Raw genomic sequence first — 17,414 nt, 5'->3', positions numbered from 1 at the left:
AGAATATTCTTTCTTACAGCTTGTCCCCCTAACATCCTCTGCTTTTTTCTTTATTTTAGCCCTTAAAAAGCTTGCATAGAATGCTACAGACAGTACCATTTCACCAGCTGGCCACACTGACCATGCTACCTTCTCCAAGCAGCTTAACAACTTCTGATTATCACCAACTCTATTACCACATTTTGACACTTCAAAGCCTTTCACAAATCACTTCATTTAATATAAAGCCCTCATGTCCTATTGGCTTGCCCTCCAGTGACAGCCTCCCCTACTTCTCCAAAGGAACTGTGACCTCGTCAATGCAACAATGTGAGAAGAGCCCTCTATAAGGATTCTCACAGCCATTCACTACTCACCTTCAAATCTGACATCAGAATATAATTTTGCAAGAGATAATGAAACACTTTTTGAAAGCAGAATACTTGTTACACTGATGTTACACTTGTTATAGGTGTACCTGTTCCACCACATTGTTTCTTCATGCTCTACCTACTCTTATTTACCCTGTTGCCTTGAATTAGGCTTATGTCTACATGAGGAGAACAAAACACTTCATTTCCTTCTGCACTTACATAATGCCAATCAAAAAGACTGTTATCCAAGCAAAAAGCCTGGAGGTAGCACAACATAAACACACAACAAAACCCAAGTATTTAAGACTATGATAGGATCTAACTTTGTTTACATTCAGAAAGTTGACTTGAAGAATAAAGATTACGTGTGAAACATTCCCTACAGCCAGAAATAACAGGGGAACAGAATTCTGAGAGAAAGTATTCTTAATCAAATTGATTTAGTTAACAGTACCACAAGTTACCTCACACAGCGATGTCAATACCCATAGATATTTCACACTAAGTAGATCTCAAACTTTAATATAAATAATCCCATTTAATAGAAGTAGTTCATGAAGACTGAACTCTACACTGAGGGTTCATGAGACACTTCTGTACCCACCAGAGGGAGCTACTAGGGTGTTACAGAGCTAAAAGCATTTCAACAGATTCTAAACTATTTCGCAAACTCATCCGACTGGTTTAAAACTTTAGCCTACATTCCAAAAGCACATGTGAAATTACAGTTCCAGACACCTTGCAAATTGATTCTATTAATAAAAAACGGAACAGAAAATACATCAGGAAGCTTTAATCTGAAGTTGATTACAGAATTACAAAAGTAAACCAATAATCCATATTTTAAATCAGAACTAAGAGTTGCCTGATACTTACTCATTCAGCACAACATGCTTTTCAAGGCATTTAATCAATAGTTTGCTATCTCCATGATGAAAGTGAAGAGCTGGAAGTTTCACATCATCCTTCAGACAGAACACTAAGTAAGACCACCCCATGTCTTCTTTGTTTTGTTTGATTGATTTCAGATCTGTCAAACTGAACAGGAAGGACCACTTGCTTTCTCCATTTGCATGAGCTGAAACATCTTAAAAACAAAATTACCATGATTTTAGTTTGACTTCCAGTGTTAAAAACTACAAATGCAGCCTATCTGTCACTATTGCAAAAAAAAAAAAAACCAACCAAAACACAAAACTCAGCACTGGTTCTGATAATAAAATACGTATCGTAATTACTGTAACTGCTATTTCTGGATTTCTCTTTGTGCTTCCTTGTCTTCTACAGACTTCTAAAATAATGGGCAAGTCCACCAGGCTGCTCCCCTGAAGCTGTGACTAGTTTGTTATAGAAGTGATCCAGCAGTACAATTGCTGTAACAAAGTCCAGCAGCAAGCTGAACCCCACCACCAGGTAGTTCTACTTCCTCAAACAAAATGCAGTATACAATACTGTATGCCATATATTGCAGACAATATTAACCATGTGTTGAGAGACTGCTACCAAAGTAAAGGAGAAGGAACTGAAGATCTCCCACCCTCCTCTCTCCCATACTGTGCAAGCATGCATACATTCTGCACAAGATTGTATACATTCAAAGAGAAGGGATTAGATTTTACTTTACCAGAGGACACAAAATCACCAGCACGCCTGAAGGGAATCTGGCATACCTCATGGCCTGCCCTCATAAAATTACAGTAACTGGAAATAAGTAAAAGGTCGCAAAGAGCATAATCTAAGTCAGTAGTGCTCACTGATGCTCACTTAGGATAAAGACTCCTGACAACGAGGGTGGTGAGACGCTGGCACAGGTTGCTCAGGGAAGCTGTGGCTGCCCCATCCCTGGAAGTGTTCAAGGCCAGGTTGGATGGGGCCTCAGGCAGCCTGATCGAGTGGGAGGTGTCCCTGCCCATGGCAGAGGAGTTGGAACTACATAACCTTTAAGGTCCCTTCCAACTCAAACCATTCTATGATTCTATGTACCCTGATGCCTGAAGATGCATCAATACCAATCGGTGATGTAATAAAACACGTTATGCCTGACAAAGATGCTGGGTTTAGCTTTATATTGTGCTAGCACTAAAAGCTCCTCTCTCAGTATTCTAGAAGCTAGGATTATGATTTACATTATAAACACATTCATAATCCTAAATCCAAACCTCGCACTCAAAGATGACACAGATGATATTTAAAACTATTACAGAAACAAGAACAACGGACCCTGGTTAGTCTGAGAAATAATACAGGGAAAACAAGTATTACAGAAAAATACAACAGGAGAATCAGAGAAAAAAAAATATTACTCAAAAAATCATTGTCCTTTGCCCCTCCCCCTTTTTTCTTACAACATATCTGAGACACTATAACAAAAATGATGTACCTATAAAATTATTTAGCCACAGTAAAAAAGACACATGTACCACCTAACTGTACATTCCATCTCCCCCTGCTGTTAAAGTATGGAAAGGAATTTGTAGTAAACCACTTATTTGTTCATTTTCCTTTCTAACATGACATCTAGTTCAAATTCCATTTGTGGAAAGAATGCAAGAGCCCAATGCAGATAAAACTGCTACACCATCTAATGACTGTCACAGCGATGAGTTAGATTTAACATTTATTTTCAATACAATTCTCTAGCAATTTAAAGAAAGAAATCAGATTGGAGGCAGACTGCAGCTATTTCACTGTGAATTTTTCTCTGCACCCAGAGATTTACCTCTTACAACAAATGACTCCTAGCTTTTCAAACCCTAATAAAATCCATTTGTATCTAAAAGGCAATTCTTCAGTTATAAGTTCCTATAAAGAAAAAGCAAAATAAACCAAAAAACCCCACACTTATTTTTAAAGTACCTCCATTTGAATTAGGTTTCTTTTTAAAAGAGACTGTGGTGACCATGTCCCATTCTGCTTCGTAACTACTCGGACGGTCTGCTCCTCGGGAACATTTTTCTTTAGGAGTTTGAGTCCATTCCACAACAGAACTGGAATCCTGAAAAAAAAAAAGGGCAGGGGGTGTGGAACTATCAAAAAACCACAAGGCATGAAAATTGAGCTAGCTTCTCAGACTCAACAAAAAGAATAAGCACCTTCATTTCCATAGATTAAAAGAACCTGTAGTACTAAAATCCTAAGACGCATTATACAGTCCAACACAGGAAATTTGGGCTTAGGGCCAAGAAAAGTGGTTTTACTTAATAAATTCAGTATAGTGCTAAAATATCCTACACCGTCTTGCAGACTATCAACAAACATTTTATTTAAACATAAATGTTAAATCTTTCTTTTTAGTTACATACATCCTCTTAATACTGCTTAAATACCTTATCACTGGATCTCGGAACCTCCATTGACTTCCGCTTTTATTTTGCATTAACATGACTCTGTTTTCAGTCCAGTTATGAAGAGTGAATCACCAGACTGCGATACAGTAGATACAGGGGGATTGGTGACCATGATATACTCATTTGGTCTTTACTATTGATACAGACAGTCCCCTTCTGTTTGACATATGAACCAAACAAAACTATAATTTACTCATCTACACGTGTATTCCAATAATCTGAAACAGGCTACAGTCCACAAATGTGATTGCTACATGTAGCTATTAATATCAATGATGATCACACAAACAGATTCTACTTTCAGCTATGAGATCATCTACACACAAGCTAAAATAAAATCTCTGGAGAAACAGAGTGAAAAGCACTGGTAACTAACAAACATACCTTTCCAGCACAAAGGATATTAGAAGTATCCAAAGTATCATCCAGTGATCTCCAGTCTACTACTACTTCATTATCCTACAATACAAACAATCATAAAAACAAAGAAATCAATACCACACAACAAAGTACATATCCCTATTAACTCATGGTACGATTATGGTACAGCTTATACATATAAATGATGCAGACAATGTCAAACAGTATGCGATGTTTGTTCATTTATGAAATCCTATACTTAAAAAGATATTTAAGACATGCCAAATACTTTATGTGCTTCACCAAATATGCAAATTTTCTGTAACTGTATTATGCAAATACCTTTTCTATGACACGTAGTATTCCTGATATTAAGCTGTCCTGGTCATCATTTTTTCCACAGGATGAATGAATGAAAACACCTTCTTGCTCATATACAACCTATAATAAAACAAAAACGAAGATTTTAAAATTGTTTCTCACCCCTGTTGTAGTAATTATCATTTTCACTAGCCTACAAAAAATGAAAAATTAATACCTCTACCTTGTTAGGGGATTTGTTACCTACCCTTCCTCCCCACACCCAAGATCTGAGTATTTCACTTAAATCACGAAGCAATGGAAAACGGAACTTGCTAAATTTACTCTCTAAGCAATACTATGATTATTCCACCAATAACTCACAAAAAAAAACAACCCAGTATTTTTTAAAATCAGCAGGCAAACATTCATATGGAAATACTATGCAGCTTTTAAAACATTAAAAGGATTTCTTACATAGTGTACTTTTCTCTGACCTGCCATTTAAGCATGTTGAAATTATAACCTTAACCTAAATTGAAATGAACAGTCTAGTGTTCAAAAGATTAACTCCACGGAAATAAAAACTGCAGCCTTAGACTAAATAATGGCCCAATTCTATATTCAGGGTGAATGACAAAGGTTCCATTTCAAAGGTAGAGTATGTCACAATCAGATAAGAGAGGCTTGTAGGAGTACACACTTCCCACACGCCTTCTGCATTTATGCATTTACAAAACTCTTCACAGTATTCTGATCATACTCTTCAAATAAAATGAAAACCAGAGAATTCTTGTCTATCAAAATTCAGCAGGCTCTTCAAAGCTACATGCAATACATACCCTTAAAAGGCCTATAAAAAACGTCAAAGGGTTGTTTTTAACAACTCTCTAAAAGACAGAAAAGTCCTTAACATAGCAAACTTTGATTTCGTGGAAGTGAAATACATCAACTAGAAACACTGTTTTTCTTTTACAACCATGTTAAAGTTCAAACCAAGCTGTGAAAACAAGCTTAAGGAAAACATACTTTTAAAGGCAAAACCTAATAATTCTTAACTAATCAGAGACAGATATTACAGTTCACTGGTACTAAATTATCAGTATCTCTTTTTCTCGACTTACTCCTTTGTCAGATTTTTAAAATCAATCACATTTGCAGTCAGGTCAGTAAACTAAAAGTTTAGATGCATAAGCTTAACTAGCCAGACAAGAACAGAGAGCTTGAAAATAGCAAGAAAATCTGGTTAACTTGTTCTTTCTGTTGTAGATTTACTTCTTAAATTTCTCTTCGTTTTACACAAGTAAGAAATTTCTGAAGTGAACTGTTTAATCCTAGAAATACCACTTGGAAGAGACCTCTAGAGTTCACTTAATATAAAATCTCCCTCTTGAAGGATTATTAAAATCAAGTTGTCTTTCGAATATTGGAAGCCTTCCTTCCTTTTCTATACTGGTTTTAGTTTTTCTCTTCTCAATCAAAAAGGATCCTCCCCTCTAATTCTACCAAACACTTGTTTTTTAAATTGAGTCCCTGTTTAAACAAGGCAGCTTTGGAATTTATTAAAATTTTACTTTCTGGCTATTTGGACCTGATCTATCACCACAACTAGTCACAGTCATGAAACAAACCAGGACAGCTGTTCCAGAAAAAAAAAATATTTGTATCAGTTATATTGGTAGAGGTGCATTCATGCCAATAATGTCAATAAGTATTACAAAGTATACCTTCTCAATCTAGAGGGTATGCAGTCTAATAATAGTTTTTATTATTTCCATCTATTAATCTCTCTCAGAAGGACAAACATCTATTTTCACAGGAGAAGAAAACTTGTTCCCAATGTCACAGTTGTCATGAAAAATTCTACATTATTCTGCATAACAGATCCAGCTCACTGCCTGTTTCTCCATCAGGACATGTAATGAAACTGAATAAACAAGAATATATGCTTAGATGTTTGGAGGGTATCAGTAAAACAAGAATTATCACAATACAGCTTATTTCCCTCCTACTGTTACTCGAGAGAAAAACTTCAAGGTTTTGATAGGCTAGAAGGCCAAATCATTGTGATTTACTCTTATTCAATAACAGGTACAATCTTGTGTTTATTTTTTTCCAATTGTTAGCAAGTATTCAATACAACAGAACTTTAAAAGTGCTTTTTCTTAATATCACTGAAGAAAAACCTTAAGTCTAGAAGATGCAGTAATGTCACTAATTTGAAAAAAGATACGGCATTAATCTTACTAAAGATTATCTAGGAAGTGCTTTAAAGCTTATCCCAGAGCAAAACACTTCAGGAGTTAACCATCTCTGACTTATCTGAAATATTGAGCTGCTCTGTTTAGCAGTACCTTGTAAGATGACTCCATAACTAAATCTGAATAAGCTGATTTTGAGAATACGAATTTATGGTGGTAGCACCTGAACATAAGCTATACTGCATGGGTATATTTCACACAATGTTCTTAGCAAGCTGAAAATTAAAAAATGCTACTAAATATTCTTATAGCATCTTCCAGTAAAAGGCAGTTTATGGTAGATTTTTTGTTTCTGGTATTATAGCACTGGCAAGCTATTAGTCAATTCAAGGAGTGAAATTACATATAAGTAATAAGTACTGAGCAAAGCATTAAACTGAAAGATAGTAAACCAGCAGTTGGACTTGAATAAAAAGACCACATCCACTGGTAAACAATTGCTGTAACACTGTGTTTTGCTCAACCCTGCACACCGTGTGGCCCACAAAGGAATTTGCTCGGTGCCTCTGCAGCCCAGCAATCAGGCAAATGTCTGGTCCACCAGCACACACAGAGGACAGACAATTTAAAATCAGGCCACAGCAGCATATCCTGCTGTTTGCCTAAACAGCAGGTTACTGCAGAACACTCAAGATACATCTCTTGAAATAAGATGTGAAAGAACAGATCTCGAATTCTGGGAGGACAATCAGACGCACCATTAAAATTCTGCCCAGGGAAGTGGCTGAGTTGGGATCCCTGGAAGTATTTCAAAGTCATGTTGATGCGGTGCTTAGGGACGTGGTTTAGTGGTGAACTTGGCAGTGTTAGGTTTATGGTTGAACTCTATGATCTTAAAGGTCTTTTCCAACCTAAACAATTCTGATTCTATGGAATTACTAAGGACTTGCATAAGGCACGCATGTAAAGCCTATGTAGCAAGACCCTGGTGTGCATGAGGATAGAAGGAACTAGATATAAGCAAGGCAGGATAATGAGCCCGTTGTCCCCTTTTCTGCAGTTAAAATAACTGTAACTCCCCAAACCCTACATCAGTATTACCTGTCAATGCTTCCTGCATAAGAAAACAACCCAATTTCCTTCAGGCCTTGGTAAGTTTTTGGCTTCAGTGACAGAAGTCTGTGATCTAGAAAGGCCTCATTATCCACTATGTGAAAGAATTTAAGAGTTTTAAAAATGTCACCTGTTCAGTTAGTTGATTATGCTTCTTATATTACGAGACAGGGACACAAACTAATGGCTCACCCTGGGATTCTACTATTTGTTATTTTACCTATTTCATCATGGTCTCTTTTTCAAAGGTGAGAAGTAGGTGGGGTCAAGCTCAACCTTTGAATTTCTTTTCACACGATTAGAGTCACCACTTCCTCTAAGTTGACTCAACATTAATAAGCCCATAGTGGGGAGGAGAAAAACAAACAAACCAAGTTCACCCTAGTAAGTGCACACCAAAGGCGATTAGGTAATTTGACATGTCCCTAGGATTTTAATCAAAATCTAAACCAAATCCTACAATCCTTCCACCCATCCACTCACAAAGAAAACTGTGCTCTGCAGTCAACTGACTGGTCGTAGAAACAGAACCCAGAGAAAGAAAAGCAACATACATTGGTTAGATGCTTGAGGCCAAAAAAGTTGTCCAGCCATAAAAAGTATAACTACAGATTTAAACAAAGGTAGGTTTGTTTCCTTTTACACTTATTTGCCAGTATTTTTTGGACTGCCCACAGAGATGCATATTCCCCAGGTTTAAATGTTATTAACATACAGGAAAGCCAGACCTTGCTTGACCCACAATCAAGACTGAAGACTGTTTGTCAGAAGCCCACGTCAATACAATCAAAGCAAATGAAGATGTCATGTGACAGGAGCTAAACAACTTTGAAAGTTACTTGATTTCAAACAAATTTTAATTGTGCCTTGTACCTGTGCATATGTCAGAATTGGGGCTTTTCAGACATCTTACGGGCTTAAAGCTAAAAACTGCAAAAGTTTCCAGATTTGTCCACCTTAAGTTCTTCAAATGCGTCCTAATCATAAGCACTACTACGTAAGATAACAACACCGTAAAAGCACTGTTGTCAACTTTTTTTCTATAAAGAAATGATGGACAAAAGAGAAAAAGAAGTTTGCAGGACTTGTTACGTTTTCATAATCCTAAAATTTCAAGTTTGAAATAACGTATACTGAGAAGCTTATGTTCATGAGTCTTTCCTGCTTGTCAATCAAGTCCACGCTTACAGTGTGCAAGCATGACTTAAGCTATTTTATTCTACAGAACTGGCAAAATAAAACTAGACCCATTGCCCATTTGATCCAGAATCCTACCAAAAGATGAAAACTGATGCAAGAGTTTCCAAATCCTGCTAAGCCACCTTGACCCGGTTTTTTTTGGTCTGGGTTGTTGGGGTTTTTTTCCTCCAGAACTGCTATGGAAGTCAAAGGCAAACTCACTATTCATTCTAACTGGTCAATAAAAGTGCTGTGCTGCACAAAGACCACATCTATTCCACCCCATACACTGAGAGACGGTCTGTAAAAATATGGAACCACAGCACAAAATTCAGGAAAGCTGTATGAAGCAATAGTTGTCTATCCACTGACTATTTTATGAAATAAGGAAGCAGCAGGACATAGGCTCAGTTTACATGTCATGGCATATGCTAGCTAAAGTTCTGGAGAACTGTTCAAGTATTTATATCCCTTGCCCAGCAGAAAATAACTTTCTGAAGTCCCACTGCCGTCCCAGTAACATTTTCTGAGAAATAAATGGTATCATTCTTAATACTCTAAGGACATAGCACTAGATAATTCTTATATCCAACTTATTATGCTGCTTACAATGAGCAATTAACAGGCAACGTTTGTAGCTTTTTATTGCCAGAGACACACATGACCAGAAAGTCTTCAGCATACACTAACAATTGCAGAACACAAGCAAAGTTTTTTTATTAAATGCCTGCCATCTGATGACAATTTACAGTCCTGTGCAGCCAGCTAGTGAAATACGACACCACTGTTCCCAAAGACAATGAGGTGTAGGCAACAAAAAAGGAAGGCTAGGATCTAGGGCCACCAAAGAACATGGTGGTCCTGCTGTCCTCACCCGTGTATTGCCTCAGCTGGGCTCCCAAGTACCAGCTGATGTCATGTGCACTGGTAGTTCATGCCTTATACTCTTGCTTTTACCTGTCACAACCTGCCAAACACAGGACATGGGAGAGAACTGAGAAGCATTGCAACTCTCCCAGCTAGTTAGCCAGTCTCATCTTTCAGACACTTCATACTCTCTCCCTCTGTTCCTATCCAACTCAATCTCCTTTTCTGCTAGACAGTACAGATTGGGGCCAGCAATGCTCTGCCAAGACACCATCCAGTTTCTCATGACAGATGCAGCTTGCAGCACTTATATAGTGAACCAGCCACTGCTCTGGGGTCATTAAGTAACTATGGCTCTGTGCAAATCCTGATTCAACTAACTTTTCAATAGCAGTTCATTACAGTTGAGAATCAGGTAAAGGACCTCATTGTGTATTGAAGAGTTGAAGCAGCAAGCAAGCATGCTTGTAAAAAAGTGATTGAGTAAGAAAGTCTGAATGCTCCATAGACTACAAATTAAGGAAAAATGGGCCTGTCTGCAACCATTAACAACAGATATAATAGCTGTGCATCACCTTATCTTCAGATTCTGACAGAAGGTAAACAGAACAAAAGATGCAACACAGTAAGGAAACAACTACAGGCCAATAAGATAAATTCAATTAAGGCAATAGTTGTCCCAAGAGACCTTGCATCCACAAAATAAAGCACCTTAGTTTAGAGCTGTGCTTTAAGCTAGAAGAAATATAACTCAACTTAGAAATCTGCATTATGCTGCTTTGATTTCCATCTCCTTCTTTGGAATAGCTGAGGTTTGCCAAGAGCTTATACACATATCCACTCTAAACTGTCACTGAGCACATCACGCTACCTATTACATCAATAGTCTGCTTCAAATGACCAGGTACCGGCACATTTGAGTGCCTTGGAAACTATCAAACTAACATTACTTGACCAACTCCACCAACTCTGCTCCACAGAAGATACACTACAACTTCTGGCATTTGACTTTTAATACAAATACAAAGCCATAACCTTCTATGTCTTTTGTTTGCTGAGTCTACGGCTCAGCCTCTTCCCTAAGACAGTAAAATTTCATACCCTGCTAGTCTTAAAAGAGTAAAAGTCTTACTACCACCAAGATTTATAGTAAGGGCAAAAAAACCCCACAAATATTGTTCATGCTGTGACAAATACGAGAAAACTCACAACACTAGGAACTGCATAACATAAGAAAGCTTTCCTGCTTGACAACAGTAAGTTTTTCAAGTTCTACTTTACATGCACTGAAGATTTCTTGACCCACAAAGTATTTCTGCTACTTAAGCAACAATAGTGGGATATCAGTGAAAATACAAGTCTATTCAGGGTACTGAGAGTGAGAGCTTGAGGTAGTAAGACACTATTTCCACTGTAGACAACTCTGCAAGAAAAACACTTATTGACTAGAAAACAGAAAGAATACACAAGACTTTTCAGAATTATCAGCGAACTGTTTTACATTTAAGTAAAATGAAACCCTAACCAAATTCAAAAGAGGCAATGGCAGGAAAAGGCTTCTGTTCACAAAGAAAAGCTATGAAGCACAATATATTCAAAAAGGATTAAGATTCAGTATCTAGTAAATTATAAAATCTAGAAAGGTTATAATGAAGATTTTAAATCAAGCACTTAATAAAATGGCACAACAATGCACAGAATAAGAGTTTCTATGCCCCTCAAATTTAATTAGTAGAAGGTGCAGCAAGAAATTGCCTACACCATAAAATACATACACGTCTAAAATAATCTGCTAGGTCTGTGCCAAACTACCTGAAGCATGCAAAGCTAATTTTAACAGACTATATTTTAAATCTCTTTATAAAATACCCTAAACAGTGAACACGTATCCCACCCCAGCCCCCAACACTACAGCATCTACAACATTGTTAAGTAGTAGCTACAGTGCTACTCCACCATTTCCAGCTTCTGTACTGGCCAAATAGCCGAGCCTAGACCAGAATCTCAGATGTCTGGCCAGCTAAAGCTCTTAAGCTTTAACTTCAAGAGCAAGGGCACAGGCAAGTGAAAAATAACTTCAGTGACAGCCCATGAGCCAAATGGTAATTTGAGAAAGATCTAACAGCCCACGTGCTGAAGACACTCTGAAATCCAAGAGCATAAACCAAAAAAATCGTTACTGTCTTCAGAGCAGCTGTAATCACAGCCTATACACTGACAGACTAAAACTGAAGTTTGCACTTCTCCCCACACACAACTTTTAACCACATTTTCTAATACAGTTTTCTGTTACAAGGGTGAGTCCAGAGTCGGTTCTCACTAGTAAGAAAAACAAAGTGTTAAAAAAAAAGACAGAAAATATACCTGCTTTAATACATAAAGTCAAAAGCACTGAAAATGGAAGACCTTACTGTCGAGCTACTCACAGAAAAAAAAAGGTAACTCTAAGAAAGGGCAGAAAACTAAAGCTCATGCTGTTCTAGTGCAGATGGCCATTAATAAAGAATGAGTCACAACTCCAGAACTCAACAGCAATAACATAAGTTTTCCTGAACACAGTTAACTATATATAGAGAAAACACTAAAGAGAACCTTCTAAGATATGAAACAGTAAGAAAAAATAAATAGGACAAAAATCCCTGTAAAGTAGTACATACAGGTACATAACGTAACCAAATTTGGAATTCATATTCCATTAACATATGGAATAGAAACCAGAGACAATACATAATAGCAGAGCTGTAAATTCACTGTTATTAATGATGTCTGGGAAATTTAAAAAACGGGAACAGAAAAGAGGAAGGCAAACAATAAAAATATAATAGAAACCACAACCTTGTATGGTTTGCTGAAACAAAGACTTCATGAAAGCTGAAAATGTGGGCTACCCCTGCTGCTAATACATTGCCATGAACATTCCATGGAAATTACCTTGTGCATTATTTTGCAGAAAAGAACATATACATTAAAATACATGACTTTCACATGATAAGATCTGTTAAATGAGACTAAAGCACCCCAGGAACTAATGGCTACTACTCTTGCAGAAATTTACCATTTGAAACACCTCATAAGGACACCGCATAGCCAGAATGAAAAGTGTAATTAATTTAGGACACCCATAGCTTGGAAACACATCAAGGTGCAAAATGCCTTAAGTGAGAATGCTGGATCCATACCAACTTACATGGTGTTCATTTGACCTGGAGTGACATTTCACTAGTTTCTGAGTACATCTAAAATCCTGCTGTCATCCAAAGGAACAATTTGTGATCCAATGTGCTCCCTAGACCAAGAGAAAACTAATCCAACCAAAAATAAGCAGAGCCAGTTGTATGTACTACTCTGGCTTGCTAAATCAAATCACTGAGAGACCAAATGAGTACAGTATCCAAGCAAGCAGAAGTGCAACACCCAGGTGGGGAGATCTAGAGAAAGATGGAACTGCTCCTGCTGAGAGCAGTGAAACTTCAAACCAGCCCAGCCACTTCATGAAGTCTGAGAAAACACAACTGTCAGTTTTCTCAGTATCTAAAGAGACTGGCAAAAAATGTTACTGAATTAGAAGTTGCATGACTTGCAGTAACTGCAACAGAGTTTTACAACTTCTTAAAAGATTTAGTCCCAGGCAAACAGACCTTTTTTTTTTTCCTAAGGAATAAGGTATACATAGCAAATTTTCAAACAGCTAATCCACAATAGTTTTTAGTCTCCCGTATAAAGTGTAATAATATAGCTAGTTTCGGGTACAACTTCCTGAAGATTCTGATAAAAATATAAGTAAAATAAAATAAAAGCTGCAAAATAAAAATATTGCCATCACCCAATGAACTGCCAAATTGAGCTTAAAATGGACAAAACCATACACACATAAAAACGGAACGTGCATAGCTAGAAACAGCTGGGAGGACAGCATGTCTATCTTTACGTTTGCAGCACCTAACAGCAGTACAGAACTTAGAAATGAAGTTGTAACAACCCCACAGCTGAACAAATTACCCACTCCGACAGTTCCAGTTGAAATGGATATGGCAGACAGGCACAAGTGAGATTTCTACTGAATTCTCTTGCTAACTAAATGCGCTCCTTGGCACCCTCCGAGAAGCACAGACAACGCTCATCACATACAGGCCAAGATCAAGGATGAGTTGAAATAATCATTTGCTGCCGTATGCTGGAAAAGTGAATCTGAAGACTATCAGATTCTTAACTCTAGCTACGTACCGCCAGACACTACACAGAGATTTTAAACCCTAGATAAATGATCCACACGCTCAGGAGCCTTGTATTGCAAAATACCCCTTTTAGAAGGCAGAGTCACAGAATAAAATTATTTCTATGCTAAAACCATAGAAACACAACCCATATCTGTTGGAGAGGGGGAGAGCGCATTGCCAATACCTTTTGCCCTGTAACCTCAAACCAGGACAGGCATTTGAATGAAATCCAGCTCTTAATCAAGTTTTCCCTTGCTGAACTCTGTTGCTTCACAGAATCACAGAATGGTTTGAATTGGAAGGGACCTTTGCAGGTCACCTGGTCCAGCCCCCCTGCTCCCCCGGCAGCGAGCAGGGAGACAGCTCCGACTAGATCAGGTTGCTCAGAGACTCATCCAACGCGACTTCGAATGTTTCCAGGAATGGGGCACCTGCCACCTCTCGGGGCAACCTGTTCCAGTGCTTCACGACCCTCAGCGCGCGAAATTCCTTCTTAATATCTAGTCTAAACTTCTCATCGTTTAGTTTATAACCATTACTCCATGTCCCATTGCCAAAGGACCCGCTAAAAAGTTTTTCCTCGTCTTTCATATAAGCCTCCTTTAAGCAGCGAAAGGCCGCAGCTCAAGGCCCTTTCCCTGAAGAACGTTCGTCACCGACCGGCGGCACCGAAAAACCTTTATGATACCGAATTATCCGACTGACGGGGCCCCGCGCCCGCCCCGGGGCCGATGCCCGCCCGCCCCCGGCGGCCACGCAGACGGGACCGGCCTCGTTCCTCCGGCTCAGCCGCGGGGTTGCGGAGCCCAAATCGCGGCCTCCGCCCCAGCCGGCGCGGCTCCCCGCGCAGAATGGCCCGACCCCCTCCCTCGCCCGGTGCCCAGTGCCCCGGGGCTGCCGCCGACCGGGCCCCGGCCCGGGCGCCTCCGGGGGAGGGGAGAGTAGCGGCCCGCCCGGGGTACCTTGCCGCTCGGAGACGCCGCCATGTTGCCCACGGGTGTTTACGATGACGTCGCGCTCCTCACGTGCTCCCGCGCCGCTCCACAACGGCCCCCGCCGGGCCCCGCGGGCGGCGCGCGCGCGCGCTCGGCACCAGCAGCCGCCGCCGGGGCGGGGAAAGACGCGAGCGACGCGCGCGGGACGGGCAGCGCGAGGGGGCGTGGTCACCGCGGGGGGGGGGGGGGGGGGGGCTTCCGCTTCGGCTACGGGGGCGGAGCCCGGTCACGGGGTCAAGGCTGCGGGCAGTGCGGGGCCGGAGCCCCGAACGGCGGGTAGGGAGGGAAGGGGCTCACGGCCACGGGGGACGCGGCTGTGGCTCAGGGACCCGATGATTCCTCAGGCAGCAAAACAAGACAACTGCTGGGGTAGATGATCAGATAGGCGGGAGCACCTCCCATACGAGGACAGGCTGAGAGAGTTGGGCTTGTTCAGCCTGGAAAGGAGAAGGCTCTGAGGAGACCTTAGAGCGACCTTCCAGTACCCGAAGGGGGTAGGGGGGGCTACAGAAAAGCTGGGGTTGGGCTCTCAGGGATTAAAAGTATAGAACGACATGGGGTAATGGTTTAAAGGTGAAAGAGGGGAGATTTAGATTAGGCAGAAATATTTTATTGTGAGGCTGGTGAGGCACTGGAAGAGGTTGCCCAGAGAAGTCACGGATGCCCCATCCCTGGAGGGGTTCAAGGCCAGGGTGGATGAGGCTTTGAAGAGCCTGATCCAGTGGGAGGTGTCCCTGCCTCTAGCAGAGGGGTTGGAACTGGGTGATCTTTAACGTCCCTTCCAACCCAAACGATTCTGTGTCACAGCCGCAGTGAAACATTTGTCCAGCAGGAGCACCTGGCCAAGCACCAGGGGCACACTGGCCTCCACAGCCAGCAGTGACAGCAACACCGACCCAGCAATGTTCTCCAAGGATGGCAGTAAGGAGAAAAGAGAATTTTCCCCACCATCACCCTTGACAGCTTCTTGAGGCAGCTGAGATTGTAACTGCAAGTTGAGGACTGCTGGAAAAAATTATATAACACACACATAGTATTCTCTACAGTTGTTCTTTCTCTTCCCACTGGTGCACAGTGTAAAGACAACGAAAACACTCACCCATAGACATGATTAAGCTGCCCTAATACCTATGAACCCAGTTTTCACTGACAGTGAAAAATGCACCAACTTTGAAAAAGAGATTCCCTTTGTTTCTAATGCATAACACATTTATATACCATCACAGGGAAAAAACCAAACTAATTACAAGCTCATTGATGGCAGCAAATGTTCAGGATCCATATGCATGCAGATTTTTTTAACCAAAAGTCTGTGGATGACAACAGTTTTTGATTGGTCTTAGCAAGAAGAGCATGTAATGCATGGTATTACTTCAGTCAAAAACAAGAAATAGGTTTCACTGAATGCCTGCAACATTTAATCCTGCTGACCTGATTTTTAAAACATTTATTATATTCCAACACCTCATCATAAAATATTTTGAGGATGTAGTGTATCCCCACATATTGTTTATTTGAAACAGATGAACAAGATGCAGACATGGAAGCAATCTGGTGCTCCAAAGGAGGAAAGATAATTTAGTCTTTATCTCTGTCATAAAATGTCATCATCATTTGCTTCTGACTTGTCAAATTAAAAATTTATTTTGCTAGGTTAACACCCATAATGTACTTTTTACCATGGAAAACCAGATTTGCTTCAAAGTTGTAAAAGTCTGTTGAGACTGTACATAAATGTGCATAAAGAGAAGAAAATAGAAGAAAACTGCAGTCAAAATACAAGTCCATTTAGTAATATCTGGGACTGGAAAGCTATATGGGCATAGTAAAAATGGACATAATTGTTCCAGTGCTTCCTTGCTTTGAATTTAGTAAGAGTATAACTGAGTTTTAAGGTGAACACAAGGAAGAAAGTTGCACACTAAAAATACATCACCACAAATTAATTGCTTTGAGAGGTGAAATTGTCATTTGCAGTCTTCTGCACCAGCACTGGTGTCCTCTTGTTTGGTTTCCCGTGTGTGTGTTCATTTCCATTCCTTCCCTTCCTTTTGTTTCCTTCTCCTTGCAATATAACAATGTTACTTACACACCTGCATGCAATCCCATTCCTCTCTCCAGTTCTTTCTCACCTCTCATCTGCCTGAAGTCTGCAATGCACACTAGGGATTTCCTTTGCTTAGCTCCATTGCATACTATCATTCTGGCTCTCCACTGAAACTGCTTGGTCAAGATTTCTTTTGAAGTTTCTTTCACAGAAGCTCAGAATTGAGGTTCCCATGTCAGCTTCATTAGCCTTTATCACAATCTACAATGGACTCCTTGAGGTCTGCAGAGAAGTTCTTCTAGTTCTCCTGTCTCTCAGACTTGATTACCAACGTATTCAGTTAAGACACTCTCTCATTGTAGGTAATTGTGTCAATAAATATATTTTTATCTTGTGACTCACAGCTGACAGACAGAATGTTTTTATCCTCCTCCA

General features: G+C 39.9%; 1 protein-coding gene across 1 annotated transcript in view; it reads right to left on the bottom strand.

Moving 5' to 3' along the window:
* Window positions 1–15,039, bottom strand: part of TBC1D15 (TBC1 domain family member 15) — a 34,338-nt gene extending 19,299 nt beyond the window's left edge. The window contains exons 1-5 of the mRNA XM_069857503.1: window positions 14,900–15,039; window positions 4,403–4,501; window positions 4,085–4,159; window positions 3,210–3,348; window positions 1,230–1,440 (exon numbers count right to left, since the gene is read on the bottom strand). Of these exons, the coding sequence (XP_069713604.1) occupies window positions 1,230–1,440; window positions 3,210–3,348; window positions 4,085–4,159; window positions 4,403–4,501; window positions 14,900–14,923 (548 nt within the window). The 5' untranslated portion in view covers window positions 14,924–15,039. The remainder of the gene's footprint in view (window positions 1–1,229; window positions 1,441–3,209; window positions 3,349–4,084; window positions 4,160–4,402; window positions 4,502–14,899) is intronic.
* Window positions 15,040–17,414: the final 2,375 nt, after the last annotated feature.

This window comes from Phaenicophaeus curvirostris, chromosome 1 (genome assembly GCF_032191515.1).
Source record: "Phaenicophaeus curvirostris isolate KB17595 chromosome 1, BPBGC_Pcur_1.0, whole genome shotgun sequence".
In the NCBI taxonomy this organism is placed as follows: Eukaryota; Metazoa; Chordata; class Aves; order Cuculiformes; family Cuculidae; genus Phaenicophaeus; species Phaenicophaeus curvirostris.
The sequence above is the reverse complement of the archived record's forward strand: the minus strand, read 5'-3'. Positions and strand labels throughout refer to the sequence as shown.